The sequence below is a fragment of the Schistocerca nitens genome, chromosome 1 (assembly GCF_023898315.1).
Source record: "Schistocerca nitens isolate TAMUIC-IGC-003100 chromosome 1, iqSchNite1.1, whole genome shotgun sequence".
Classification (NCBI taxonomy): Eukaryota; Metazoa; Arthropoda; class Insecta; order Orthoptera; family Acrididae; genus Schistocerca; species Schistocerca nitens.
In genome coordinates, this window is record NC_064614.1 from 572135487 (window position 1) to 572151316 (window position 15830).

The 15830-nt window shown below is 38.0% G+C and overlaps 1 protein-coding gene across 1 annotated transcript in view; it reads right to left on the reverse strand.

Annotated features, from left to right (window-relative positions):
- Positions 1–15830, reverse strand: part of LOC126254994 (carnitine O-palmitoyltransferase 1, liver isoform-like) — a 222565-nt gene that overhangs the window by 21952 nt on the left and 184783 nt on the right. Inside the window, exons 11-14 of the mRNA XM_049955356.1 lie at positions 6577–6648; positions 2601–2715; positions 2387–2521; positions 476–610 (exon numbers count right to left, since the gene is read on the reverse strand). Of these exons, the coding sequence (XP_049811313.1) occupies positions 476–610; positions 2387–2521; positions 2601–2715; positions 6577–6648 (457 nt within the window). The remainder of the gene's footprint in view (positions 1–475; positions 611–2386; positions 2522–2600; positions 2716–6576; positions 6649–15830) is intronic.

Here is a 15830-nt window from a genome sequence, read left to right on the forward strand (position 1 = left end):
ACTGTTAAGTATTTACCTTGTTTATTCAACTACAAAACTGACTCATTTCATAAAACTGTAAATGTTGATACTGTATGTAATAGAAAATTCATGTGAGAAAACTGGAGACAAGATCGCTGACCAGTACCTATCTACAGGAGCAAAATTGCGTTACTTCCAATATAAATGTACAAAATTACAGATAACTGTCCTAGCCTTCACAACTATTAGCACTTTCACCAGAGGCGAAAGAGAGATGGACTGTGAAAGTTTACACAGGAGGGGCAGGTCACTCAGACCCCTAGATGAAAGGAGCCCACCTGTTGAGAGTAAAAGGAGAGGCAAAGATTTAGCACAGTTTTTTTAATACTGTTACCTCAATAGCATTTGAATTTCACTCAGTGAAGGTAAATACTGCTCAGTCATTCAGTTTCCTCATGGTTTTAAATTATAATATTGTGCAGTTCAAGTAGTTCTCAAGATGAATTTAACTTACAGAGGAATTAGGATTCATCATTGATTTCACCCATTCTACTGATTCAGTTGTGCATGAGCGAACAGTCTCAGTTCGACCCTTCAGGTACAGCCGTGTCATTGATGCTTCATACGTAAGAGTAAATTTCCCAATGTCCTGCAAGAAAAATATTCTAGTTAATTTTTATTGTCAGCAACTGTTTCTTATATATTACATTTATGTAATTATTGTTAAAGTTAACCAGAAATAAAAATACAAACCTAATAGAAATGCAGTTATAATTATTTTCTCTTAGTTGATGGTTTTTTAATTATTTTATTCTCTGTATATGCTACAATACATCAGACCTCAATTGAAACAGAGCTGTCCTCAAAAAAGAATTTATAATGATTGTGATAATTTCACATTCCAAGTATGAAATTCATGCTGCAATTCATTATACAGTAGTGTAAGCAAATGTTAAAATTTGATTAGTTCCCTGTGCAACTGAGAATAAGTGTCAGACACTGGAATGACATTCCAGATACTCACCATAAAAGACAAAAATTCAGCTTCACACAGCAGGCAAACTTATTTTTGCACATGGATGGATCACTTCACATCACATTTTTAAGTACACACTATTAATGCTGACATTTTCTGTGAGATTTGGCTAACCAAAACAAAGTATGCAGTGCAGTTTGGAGATACTATTTAATGCACTCAAAATTCTTACCCCATAAGAACTATTTGAATTCTGGCACCTTCTTCATTTCAAAAGACTTTTACTTGTTTGTGAAGCTGGGAAAGTAGGGCTTTTACACAGGACATCACAGTTCACAAATCAATGTTAGAGTGATTGAGCAGGTAAGTAAAACATTTCTGCAGTACTGGAATATGAAACATACTCTGGCTTATGATGCATGTCAATAACAGTAGTGATATGTAGAAAAATAGCTTAAGGTACATTCTAAATATGCAAGGAGGAACCGAAAAGCTCCTGGAATAATTCTGACCTTGAAAAAACTTGCATAGTACACATTTTTCTTGCTAGGATTGTGTCACAGAACTCTTTGCAAGTTCAGTCCTGCTTCCAGCCTTGGCCAGGAATATTTTGTCAGTTCATAGTGAATTGTTTTCATCACAACTGTTTTTCTCCTTGTTTTATCTTTTATGATGGAGTGTGTAAGTAAGAATGCTTGGCTGTGAAATTTTGCTTCCAGCTCAGGAAAACTGCCACAAAAACTGTTGTGACATTGAAAACAGCTTATAAAGATGATGTTATGTATAAGTGCTTTTCTTGTCAACTACTCAAACAAATAGAAACTCCAAGAACCCATGTGAAACTGTGCTTGAAGACCAATGACGGCTCACTGGACACAAGGGGAAGTTAACTGGATTGTCTTAGCTTGCAAAGTTTTAACAGATGATTTGAGAGTGAGAAGGGCCACTGTCAGATTTGTGCCTTGGATTCTGACCAACCAACACAATGAATGTCAGGTTGAAGCATGCTTTATTTTGAAAGAACAGCTCCAAACTACCCCAGAATTTTTTTCAAGATCATAATTAGGGACAATTTATGGTGCTATTGTTTTACTATGAAACCAAGCAATGGAATCTATTCTCCTGAGATTCCAAAAGTGCACTGAAGATGACAGTGAACTTCTTAATCACAAATTCATTTAAATTTATTGATAAGTGTTGAAATTGTGTTATAAATAGTTCTACATTTGTAACCTAATAAATAATGCATGAAATAAAAAATAAAATCAGTTCATAATAAATAACTACAGAGGTTTATCTTGCAAAATATTTGAAACAGATCATAGTCATTTCTGTGATCACAATTGACCTTTCCTTATGGAACACACCATATAGACAGTAAATAAACAAAGATAACTACTACTTTAGATTAATTATTTAGCTGGTGTTAGCAATGCAACATTATCATACCCTGTAATAAGCCAATTGGATGGCCATTTGAATAAATGCATCAGGGCTGAGACGGCATTCCTTTATAAAACCTTTTCCATATGCATCATGCACAAGAAGATGCATATCCAGGTCACTGATAAGTTCACTGACAACCTGTTGAAATGACAAAAGTATCAACATATTTGTGCTAATAAAGTAAACAACATAAGTGATTTGAGTAATCTATACTCACTTTATATGAGGTGTCAATGGCCTCAATACAATCTGGTTTCAAATCCCATTGCAGCCTAATTGGTGCTGGAGGTGTCACTTCTGGAGTACCATAAGCATGCCCATCAGCAGTATAACTGTGAGAAATAATTCTTTATCATTTTTTAGTATTAGCGATATAATAATGTCACATTTTCTATCCCTTGCCAACAAAGCAAAATGTATAGGTGAAAAATCCAGAATTACATTCAATATACATGCAAAGACAGTAGTCTCCTAGCCTTTCAGCTAATATATGTGTGTGTATAAGACAAAAACAATGGAATGAGTGAGTGTAACAATTCACAATATAGTTGAGACATGTGGTGGCCAACATGCACATAAACAAGACTGAAACCATTTCTAAGCTTGTGAAAGACATATTTTCCTGAAGCTAACTGAGTAACCAGTGTTGTAACCTGTTGAAGATGAGCGGTTACCTTGATTAATTAGAGGGACAAGGAGAGGGACAGAGGAGAGATAGGATGATTGCTGGTAGGGAGAAGTAGAAAACAAACTGGACTGTGGCACTACTGAGCTCACCCTGTCATAGCCAGTAGAAGTTGCAAGTGACATTATAAAGTGCAGGAGTGGGTTGGGAGAGGTGGGCGGATACAGGACAGGGGAAGTGGGAGAGATTACAAAAATAACACTGTGGTTACAGATTGATGGAGTGAAGAGGAAGACATGATGGGGGTGGAGGTGGTTTTGGAACTGGGGCCAACTGAGGTTGCATCCAGGAGGATTGCAGTATAGAAGGATGTGTTGTAAGGATAATTCCTATCTATATACATCATTCGGAGAAGATAAAGTTGTAAAAGGGGTAGGGAGGGGGTATAACTGGCTTCTGTTACTAAGCAGGCACTTGGAAGGCACGGAAGTTGACCTCAACAGCATGTTCTGCCACTGGGTGATTGTCTTTACTTTTTACCATAATTTGGTAGTGAATATTCATTCAGGTGGACCGCTGGTAAGTAGCATATCCACAAAAAGGGCTACACACAACTTACAGCAGAGTTGGTATATGGCATGACTGCTTCCACAGGTGGAACAGCCTTTGGCAGAGTACGACCTGCTCATAACAGGACTGGAATAGAATGTGCTCAGAGTGCATAGGACAGTCCTGCAGCTAGGCCTTCCACAGGGATATGACCTTTGTGGCAAGGAGTCAGAAGTAGGGGTAGCATAAGAATGGACTAGGAAATTTCATAGACTGCGTGGATATCATAATACCTTTTTGGGAGATACAAGAAGAACCTGAAAGATTCTTCATTTTAGGGTATGAGGTAGGGTAGTAGAAGCCCTGGTGGAGGATTTAGTTAAATTGTTACCATCCAGAGTGTTACTGGGTAATGGACATTCTGCTCACTTATAGCTGATCCATAGGGATAGTTGGAAAATTAGAGACATTTGTGGATATGGTGATCTGTTTATGGACAATGTTTGGAGGGTAGAGACTGTCTGCGAAGCCTTTAGCAAGACTTCATTGTACTGAGCTGGGAGCTACTCATCAGTGCAGATGTACATTCACAGATGGCTAGACTATGCAGGAGAGACTTTTTAGTGTGAGTGGGATGGCAGCTATTTAAGTGGCCATGCTGTTCATGGTTGGTAGGCTTTATTGGGATAGAAGTTTTCACAGATACATCAGAGTGTTTAGGTTCATGTTCACGAAGATGATGTGCTAAATTGGAAAGGGACAGATGAAACAATTAGAAGACGAGGTGTTAAGGTCACGGAGGTTTAGGATAAAGTGTCCCAGACCTGGAGACATATTGTGAAGATATCATCAATTAACTTGGATCAGCAGAGCAGTTTAGGATCTTGGGCAACTAAAAAGGCTTTCTTTAGACAGTCCACAAATCTGTAGGCACATCAGGTTGCCATGCAATAATGAGGGGTTCTCTGTAACAATGATTTAAATGAAATATACTGAGCTCAAGTTACAGAGCATTAAACTGTTTGAAAAAAAAATTAAATTCATTTCCAACTTCTGTACATGGATTAAATTTCAGTCAAATAGAAACGAAATATTTTTGTTTCCTAATGTAGTAAGCATAGCCTTTTATGGCTTTGTTTGTAAATCTTCCCATTGCTGCAGAAGCAGTTGCAAGTAGTCAACCATTTGTATAAGGCATGAATTGGTGGTTTGGAGGCAAGAGGTGTTAGATGAGGTAGTGCTCAGTGGCAGCAAGGCCATGAGTATGTGAGGTATCAGTGCACTGGGAGCTTGTGTCATCAGTGACATGCAAGTATCTGGATGGTTTGGGAGGGGGGGGGGTGCAGATGAAGTAAATGGATTATGGTGTCCTGTATATAGGAACTTATGCTGCAGGCAGTGGGTTGGAGTTGTTGATGATGTAAACCCATGATTCTTTCTCTGATAGTGCAGTAATCATCTACAATGGTGCATTCATGATGGTTAGGTTTATGGATTTTAGGAAAAGAGATGAAGGAGATGGATTCATGGGAGAGGTTCTAGCATGTTCCTGGGAATCTGAGTAGGGATTGGAGGTTATGCCAGACTTATGGTTTGGGATAACTTTGGTAGGGCTTATACATGGCAGAGTCAGACTCTCGCCAGGCACCACCTGTCAGGTAATCACTGCAGTTCTTCACAACATTGGTTGAACCTTTATCTGTATGGAGTATTATTCTCTTCCCCCTCTCCCCTCCCTCCAAACCAGTTTCTCTGAGTTATGTAGATGGGATTTGTCCTTATAATGATCTTTCATACTCCCAAGCCTCATGACACCATGCCCCCAACTCATAAGACAAGCAGAATGCTGGTGGATGAAGATCAACAAGGAGAAATTGGTAGGGACATGATTATCAAACCTTTCATTATATATCTCCACTAGTGTGAGTCATATTCATTGCACATGGAAGATGATGCTGGATTCCTTAGTATTAACTACAGAAGCATTAATTGGTGGTACTTATGGCTTTTTTTTTTTTTTTTTTTTTTTTTTTTTTTTTTTTTTTTTTTTTTTTTTGCATCACAATTGCTTGTTGAGAGGTGGTGCAGCAGTTTTAAAAGTGGCCCTGACCTTTCACACAACCTGACATCTTTTGTTCCTGCAGTGTGCCAGCACTGCTAGGAGCTGCCCAACTTGCCTCCTTGTACATGCATCGCTTTGGTCCTCTCTGGAAGGTTCCAGATGGTGCAATTGTGCCTTTATAAGTGGAACACCATGCCATCCCCTGGCAGTCAGTGGTTTTTGCTCCTGATGACAACAGTGCAGATAGCTGTTGAAGGCTCGAGTAATTTAGTTAAAGTGATGCAGCTTGAAAATTGAGAAGATTTTATTTAGATAAGCCACCACAAAAGAGTCCAGTGACAAAGATCTGACAGGCCTCTTGAACTGAATAGGTATTGTCTGAGATTAAGTTATAAGATGAACATAAATAAAATTAAAATGAGGGCAATAAGTGTGGTCAAATTAGGCCAAGTAATGTTACAGGGATCAGTTTAGGAAGTCAGACAATAAAGACAGTAGTTAGTTTTGCTATTTGGATAGCAAAATAACTGACAATGGTAGAAGTAAAGAGAATACAGACTGGTAATAGGACTGTTTTTCTCAAGAAAAGAAATGTCTTAACATCAAATATAAATTTAAGTTTTAATAAGTATTTTCCAAATGTGTTTACATGGCATGTAGCATTTTGTGGGAGTCAAACATTGATGACAAATGGTACAGAGACAAAGCTTTTGAAAGTTATTGCTAGAGAAGAGTGCTGAAGATTATTTGAATAGCAAGCACACAATATGGTTAAAAGAAGGGATTGGGTGATAGGACACACCCTGAAGCATCAAGGAATAATCAGTTTGGTAACAGAGGGAAATGTAGCCTCAGACATGCATGAAATTCACAAATAGAAAGATATTTATTCCCATTTTCATATAGGTTCACTAAAAAATATTGTCATCAAAAACACTGCATTGAAAAATTTCTTACCATTGGTGATCTGGTATCAACTCATCTTGTAAAACATATTCCCAAGTATGGGCCATGACAGCTCCATCAGCTCTGAAACAACAATGAAACTAACTTTCATTACTTTCCAATAATAAATAAGGTAAGTATGAGTATAAATACACACCAAATACAATTAGTGTAATTTTTTATCTAGAAGTATTGTAAGATTTTTTATCAAACTAATTCATTAAAGAGGAAATATGAGATTCTTGTGCAATATCATTCCTTAAAGTGTCACAAGAGAAGGTACAAACCATCATCATTTGAAAAGATCATAAAGAACCTGGGCATAAATTTTCATTATGTGTTAATCTGCAGAGAAAAATCAAGTAAAACAAATACAGACATATGCAAATACAGAAATATTTTAATATACCTTCATATTGCATAATGAAAGTAGTAGTAAAAGACATAAAGTGTTCTTGACCTGTTGAAATATTGAAGGAAATACCATATTCATTCTAGCAATCTTCAGATTAAGATGAACATAAATATAGTCCATAATATCCCAAGAACGATGGAGCACAATAGCAAACTTACAACACATATTTAAATACACCCAGTTAAAATAAAGTCTAGAAATTTTGAAGAATATACGTGAGATAGCAACAAAGTAAACTCTTCAATCTGAAACATATTCTGAATCTTCTAAATAATGATGGTTAGTGACAGTAACATTTAGTCATTTACTTAGCATTCAGATAACTATTTTAAATATTTCAACTCGTATTATAGACCATATTCACGTATTAAGGCTCTAACAATTCCTTCAACTCTACACCAAGGAAGAAATACACTTTTGTTGCTTTCTAAGCTGATGAATATACTGAGACCACTCTCAATGCAGAGCTGGAATGCCATGTGTACTGAATGCCACTGTCTACTTTTGTCACTTTAGATAGGCCTTCAACGTGTGTCCAGTAGAGAGCTCTCAACCATGTTTCCACTTCTAGACATCTCAGAGAGAACTCAAGCTAGAGCCACACTACTGAGGAGATCTGTGCTGTACATTATGTGATCAAAAGTATCCAGACACCTGGCAGAAAATGACTTACAAGTTCATGGTGCCCTCCATTGGTAATGCTAGAATTCAATATGGTGTTGACCCACCCTTAGCCTTGATGACAGCTTCCACTCTCGCAGGCATATGTTCAAACAGGTGCTGGAAGGTTTCTTGGGGAATGGCAGCCCATTCTTCATGGAGTGCTGCACTGAGGAGAGGTATCGATTTCGGTTGGTGATGCCTGACACGAAATCGACATTCCAAAACATCCCAAAGGTGTTCTTTAGGATTCAGGTCAGGAATCTAAGCAGGCCAGTCCATTACAGGGATGTTATTGTTGTGTAACCTCTCTGCCACAGGCCATGCATTATGAACAGGTGCTCAATCATGTTGAAAGATGCAATCGCCATCTCTGCATTGCTCTTCAACAGCAGGAAGCAAGAAGGTGCTTAAAACATCAGTGTAGGCCTATGCTGTGGTATTGCCATGCAAAACAACAAGTGGTGCAAGCCCCCTCCGTGAAAAATGTGACCACACCGTAACACCACCGCCTTCAAATTTTACTATTGGCAGTACACACGCCGGCAGATGATGTTCACCGGGCATTCGCAATACCCACACCCTGTCATAGGACCACCACATTGTGTACCGTGATTCATCACTCCACACAATGTTTTTCCACTGTTCAATCGTCCAATGTTTACACTCCTTACACCAAGTGAGGCATTGTTTGGCACTGACTGGCATGATGTGTGGCTCATGAGTAGCCACTTTACCATGAAATCCAAGTTTTCTCACCTCCCGCCTAACTGTCATAGTACTTGCAGTGGATCCTGATGCAGTTTGGAATTCTTGTGTGATGGTCTGGATAGATGTCTGCCTATTACACATTACAACCCTCTTCAACTGTCAGCAGTCTCTGCCAGTCAACAGATCAGGTCGGCCTGTATGCTTTTGTGCTGTGTATATCCCCTCATGTTTCCACTCCACTATCACATCAGAAACAGTGGACCTAGGGATGTTTAGGAGTGTGGAAATCTCACTTACAGACATATGACACAAGTGACAGTCACCTGATCATGTTCAAAGTCCATGAATTCCACAGAGCACCCCATTCTGCTCTCTCACAATGTCTAACGACTACTGAGGTTGCTGATATGGAGCACCTGGTAGTAGGTGGCAGCACAATGCACCTAATAAGAACAATGTATGTTTTTGGGGGTGTCTGGGTACTTTTGATCACATAGTGTATGTGTATATTAACACAATACATGAGAAAATAGAAGTGTCATGCAAATGTATAGCTGTATGGTTTAAGCAGAGTTACATTATTTAAATTAGCTGATCAGACAGAGAATTCCCTTCCCTCCTGGCCCCCAGTTGCATGACATCTTATCATCTGATGCGTACTGGAAGGATGTGACATATAGGTAGACCATATAGTCTAAAATAAATTAACATTTGTGAGAGTTGAAATATCCAGGAAGCAATTATGCAAAGGAATAAAAGCTCAAACAATTTATAGAACAGTGTCTACACCCAAGCAAGGTGAAACAGTGATTAAGACATTGGTCTTCCATTCCAGGGAGACCCTTACAGTCAGAATAGGTTTATCATTAAATATTCAAGTGATACATGGGTATTTTTACAAGAAATTCTTAAAATTGAAAGCTGCATCTTTACCAACAATTTTAAACTCTAATATCAACATTGGAAAATCTAGGATGGAATGTAACAATATTATGAAAAGGAAAGTTGATACTCACCGTATAGAGGAGATGTTGAGTTGCAGATAGGCACAATAAAAAGACTGTCACACATAAAGCTTTCAGCCAATAAAGCCATAGTCAAAAATAGGCAAAACACACACACACACACACACACACACACACACACACACACACACACATATACACGTGCAAACACAACTTGCACACATGACTGCAGTCTCAGGCAACTCTCCAGGAGAGCTCCTGTGAAGTTTGGAACATAGGAGATGAGGTGCTGGCAGAAGTAAAGCTATGAGGATGGGGCATGAGTCATGCTTGGGTAGCTCAGAGGGTAGAGCACTTGCCAGCAAAAGGCAAAGGTCCTGAGCTTGAGTCTCGCTTCGGCACACAGTTTTAATCTGCCAGGAAGTTTCATATCAGCACACACTCTGCTGCAGAGTGAAAATCTCATTCTGAATACAGCTGATGTTTGTTGTAGCATACCTTGGAGGCCCACACAGCCCCACTTTCCACTACAATGATCAGCAAACTCTTGTAAACATGTCAGCAAGTTGTTTAATCCCTTCAAGATGATCACAGAAAGACCTGACCATAAATCCTTCAGCTTCTCATTAACAGAACTCCTATTCAATATCAGCTCAATATGAGTGCCACTGTCTCTTCAATCAATAAGCCTACACACAAAAAACTAGGTGCACCTCCAATCAAGCTTTTTGTGCAGTGGCCCTGTTCTTACAGTGAGAAAAATATTCTGCTTCTGGATGTCAGTGAATTGGACATAATGTACAAAAAGCTCTCATGCCATCTCTCCTTCTTAGTTGTCACTTCTGTCCAAGTGCAGAACTTTTTTTTTTTGGCTTGGATCCCATTCAAAGCTTCAGCTTTCAGATCATTGACAAAGTACATAATTTTTCACAGTTCTTTACCATGGACAGTTTAGAGGCACTGTGTGATAAATAAAACTAAATGATCATATGGCATTATTGGCCAACAAACTCATCTGGGGTTGTTTGGCCACTTGGTGCAAGTCTTTCTATTTGATGCTACTTTGGCAACTTTCAGGACTGTGATGAGATGAGATGCAATTATTAGAACAACACAAATACCCAGCCCTAGAGGCAGCAATGCTAACCACTAAACCATGAGTTGTGGACTGAGTGATGAGTATTATTCTCCCCTTGATGTCAGACTTGGTTGTGCCAAAAAGTGTACAGCACATATCAAGCTGAGATCTGTGACTAGCCTAACAGCTACTATGCTTGCCCTAATTCGTCACTTTCCACTATCCCCTCAAACAAGAACATGATCATCTCAAGTGTCTACACATTCTGATACTGGTGAAATTCAGTCAAGGGGCTATGCCTCCAGTCATAATAAAGAAACCTAACAGCAACTTCACCTCTGCTGCTACTACAAATCCTTACGAATGCTCAACCTGTGGTTGATTAATACAGAATTCCTGATCCAAAAGCCCTTCTGACCTAACTCAGAGGTGGCCATTTCTTCTCCAAACTCAATCTTGCTGAAGCATATTTCCCATTTCCACTTGGCAAATAGCCCATTCATATGTGGTAGTTAACATGACATTTGGTGTGTGTTGCTACTATCAATTGCATTTCAGTACTGTTAGCTGCCTAGCGATTTTCCAGCATTACCTCAAACAAGTTATCTTCAGCAACTCCAGTTGTGGCAATTCCTTGGGTGATACAACTGTCACATGCCAAACAGAAACTAAATATGTACACAACCTGCATCTGCTTCTCCTCAAGCTCCAGCAGAATGCTATAGAGTGAAATTTGGGTGAACAATGATTCTCCCAACCTCATGTGGAATACTTAAGCCCCTTTCTTAGCAGTAGGAGCTTAGAACTGTCATAAAAAGATGTGAAGGCATTACTCTCTTATCCACACCAACAAATCTAAAGGAACTGTAAGTATTCTCAGGGAAAGTAAATTACTACTCCAAATTCATACCACAGGCATCTCAGATTGCTTTGGACAGTGGCCTTCCAGGCAGCATTTGAAACCTTAAAATCAGCCTTTATAAAAACTCCCTGCCTAGTGATACAAATTAATCATGTAGTGGATACTACAATACTGTTTTAGGCTGTTTCAGATACCAGAATACTACTTTACTGTGTATCAGAGACTACAATATTGTTTTTCTGTGTATTGCATACTACAATACTATGTTGCCATGATCAGGCACTAAAATAATGTTTTCTACTCTCAATATTTGGAAATAAACCCATAGTTAGATATATAGATCTTTGATATCAATATTACAGAATTTAATAATGTTCAACTTATATTCCTGCAACCAATGAAGGAGGGAAAAGTTTCTAATGAACAGCAATTACAACCTTTTTTTGGACCATACACAAATCAATACACAATAACTTTGGAATCAATTTAATTGTGACTAATATTTGATTATCTTCAACAATGACACATCTTTTCTCTGCCATGCACTTCACAGTACTTGGGAGAGTGTAAATGTAAATATAGATGTACATGTAGATTAAAAACTAAAAAGTCAACCCAATTATTAAGGAACACTAGGTCATACATAATCTGATGAAACACTTAGCTCCAAAACTTGCATATTTTTAAAAACATATTGTTGTTGTGGTCTTTAGTCTCATGATTGGTCTGATGCAGCTCTCCATGCTACTGTATCCTGTGCGAGCCTTTTCATCTCTGAATAACCACAGGAGTCTACATCCTTCTTTCTTGGTCTCCCTCTATAATTTTTACCCACCACACTTTCCTGCGGTACTGAAGTGGTGATCCGTTGACATCTCACAATGTGTCCTATCAATTGATCCCTACTTTTAGTCAAGTAATGCTGGAGATTTCTTGTCTCCCCTATTCTACTCAGTTCCTCCTCATTAGTTACGTGGCCTATCCATCTAATCTTCAGCATTATTCAATAGCACTACATTTCAAAACTATCTAGTCTCTTCTTGTCTAGACTGTTTCATGTCCATACAGGTTTCCACTCCAGACAAATACCTTCAGAAAAGACTTCCTAGCACTTAAATCTATACCCAATGTTAACAAATTTCTCTTCTTCACAAATGCTTCTGTTACCATTGCCTGTCTGCATTTTATATTCTCTCTAGTTTGGGCATCATCAGTTCTTTTGCTTCCCAAACAACAAAACTCATATACTACTTTTAGTGTCTTGTTTGCTAATCTATTTCCATTAGCATCACCTGATTTAATTTGACTACACTCCATTATCTTTGTTTTACTTTTGTTGTTGTTAATTTCATATTCTCCTTTCAAGAAGCCGTCCATTTCATTCAACTGCTATTCCAAGTCCTTTGCTGTCTCTGATAGAATTACAATGTCACCAACAAACCCAAAGTTTTTATTTCTTCTCCCTAAACTTTAATTCCTGCTTCAAATTTTCCTTTTATTTCTTTTACAGCATGCTCAATGTACAGATTGAATAATATCGGGCATAGGTTAAACCCCTGTCTCACTCCCTTCTAAACCACTGCTTCTCTTTCATGCCCCTGGACTCTTATAACTGCTGTATGGTTTCTGTACAAATTGTATATAATCTTTCACTCCCTTTATTTTACCACTGCTACCTTCAGAATTTCAAATAGTGAATTCCAGTTGACATTGTCAAAAGCTTTCACTAAGTGTACAAATGCTATAAATGTGGGCTTGCCTTTCTTTAATCTGTCTTCTAATAGAAGTCATTGGGTCAGTATTGCCTCATAGGTGTCTACATATCTCCAGATAGCAAAATGATTTTTTCTGAGGTCAGTTTCTACCAGTTTTTCCATTCAGTAAATAATTAATGTCAATATTTTGCAATGATGACTTATTAAACTGATATTTTGGTAATATTTGCATCTGTCAGCATCTGCTTTCTTTGGAATTGAAATTATTACATTATTCTGGAAACTGAGAGTATTTTGTCTGTCTCATACATCTTGCAGACCAGGTGAAGTACTTTTGTTGTGGCTGGTTCTCCCTCAGATACCAGTAGCCCTGAGGGAACAACATCAACTCCAGGGGCTTTGTTTTGACTTACGTCTTTCACTGCTCTGTGAAATTCTTCTCACAGTATCATATCTCCCACTCATCTTCATCTATGTCCTCTTCCCTCTTGCCTTCAAGTTCATCTACCTTATAAATATCCCTTCCAACTTTCTGCTTTTCTATCTTTGCTAAGTACTGGTTTTCAAGCTGAGCTCTTTATATTCATACAACTGAAGGCCTCTTTAATTTTTCTGTAGGCAGTATCTATCTTTCCACTAGCGAAATATGCTTATAAATCCTTAGATTTGTCATCTAGCCATTCCTGCTTAGCTATTTTTCACTTCCTGTCAGTCTCATTTGACATTTGTATTCTCTTTTGTCTGCTTCATCTGTTACATTTTTACATATTATCCTTTCAGCAGTTAAATTCAGTATCTTCTGTGATATTCAAGGATTTCTACTAGGCCTTGTCTTTGTACCTACTGTTGCCTTCACTATTTCATTTCTCAAATCCACCCATTCATCTTCTATAGTATTCCTTTCCCCTGTTCTAGACAATCACTGCCTAATTCTCCCTTTGAAACTCAACAGTTTTTTCAACTTGTCCAGATCCCATCCAACTAATTTCCTACCTTTCTGCAATTTCTTTACTTTTAATCTATAGTTCATAAACAATAAATTGCAGTCAGAGTCCATATCTGCCCTTGGAAATGTCTTACAGTTTAAAATCTTGTTCCAAAATCTCTGTCTTACCATTATATAATAAATCTGAAATCTCCAGTGTTCCAGGTCTCTTCTACATATACAACCTTCTTCCACAATTCATAAATCAAGTGTTAGCAGTGATTAAATTATGCTCTGTTCAAAATTGTACCAGGTGGCTTCTTCTTCCATTCCTTTCCACTAGTCTATATTCATCTACTAGTTTTTCTTCTCTTCCTTCTCCTATTATCCTACATCATAAATAAATTTTGTCTTCCTTAACTATCTGAATAATTTCTTTTATCTCATCATATATTTCTTCAGCCTCCTCATCATCTGTGGACATAGCTGGCATATAAACTTGCACTGCTGTGGTGCATGTGGGCTTAGTGTCTATATTGCCTACAACAATGCATTCACTATGTTGTTCATAGTAGCTTAGGCATATGCCTATTTTCTTATTCATTATTAAACCTACTCCTGCACTACTCCTATATGATGTTGTATTTGTAACCTTGTATTCACCTGACGATAAGTCCTGTTCCTCCAGCCACTGAACTTAACTAATTCCAACTGTATATAACTTCAAGTTATCCCTTCCCTTTTTAACTTTTCTAACCTACCTGCCCAATTAAGGGCTCTACTAACATTCCATACTCTGACCCACAGAATGCCAGTTTTGTTTCTTTTGGTGATGACATCCCTCCTAAGTAGATCCTGCCAGGAAGTTATTACCTTTCAATAACTTATATCATAGTGAAAAGTGCAGAGGGCAGAGTAAACAAAATACAGTTTAGATAATGTCAAAGCTGTTGAGTTAGGATAAAATTCAAGAATTAATTACATAAATTCCTTCTCAAATTGGAATTCTGAAAACATGCTTAATTTACACAAATACTGTTACTAATGTCATGTTTCCATTTTTGTACACCAAAACAATATTTAAGACTTAAAAAGTCATGTTCAGAAAACAGACAACATTAAACTGTAATTTTGTTTCTATGTGTATCCATAAGAACCACCAACAACACAACCTATCCTGGCTCTGCTGAAAATGGAAATGCTAAATTGTATTTCTACAGATTGTGACCAATGTGAAGAAACGGAGATATTATATTACAATTACCAACATCTATTTAATATTTAACCTAAATTTGAGTAGTTATCAGTGACTTGCATATAAATGTACATACAGGGTGATTCAGGAGGACATAATTTTTGATGTGATTTGACATGTTGGAAACAAACCAAAAAAGTCCTATGAACACATGTCTGATTTTTGATCATTATGGAACAGGAGCAGGTTGAAGACTGTAAACATCCATGAATCATTATGAAGACAAGTGTGACAATTACTTACCAAAATGATGTGTAGGCACTGTGATGAACAGAATAATGGTGGGACAGGTGACGGTCAAAAAGTCCCCCACCCATCTCAATGCAATTGTCAATGCATTGGAGAGTGTGTTCTGTTCCTCATCGAACATCATCTTGGTGGGTTTTAGTGCAGGCAACAGCATTTGTGACAAGTTCTTCATGTGTACACCTTTGTTTGTACACCTAACCCTTTAACCAGCTCCCATAAACAGAAGTCTGGTAGGATTAGGTCAGGTGGTCTGGCATTCCAGTTAATGGGTCCACCACAGCCAATCCATGTTGACGAATTGTGTTATTCAGATACAGGGATACTTCTCTGGTCCAGTGAATCGGTGACCCGTCATGTTACAGGTACATTTGCTGCCGTTGGTCTAATGTCATGACCAAGTGCAGGTAGGTCTTGTATCAGAAAATGTGTGA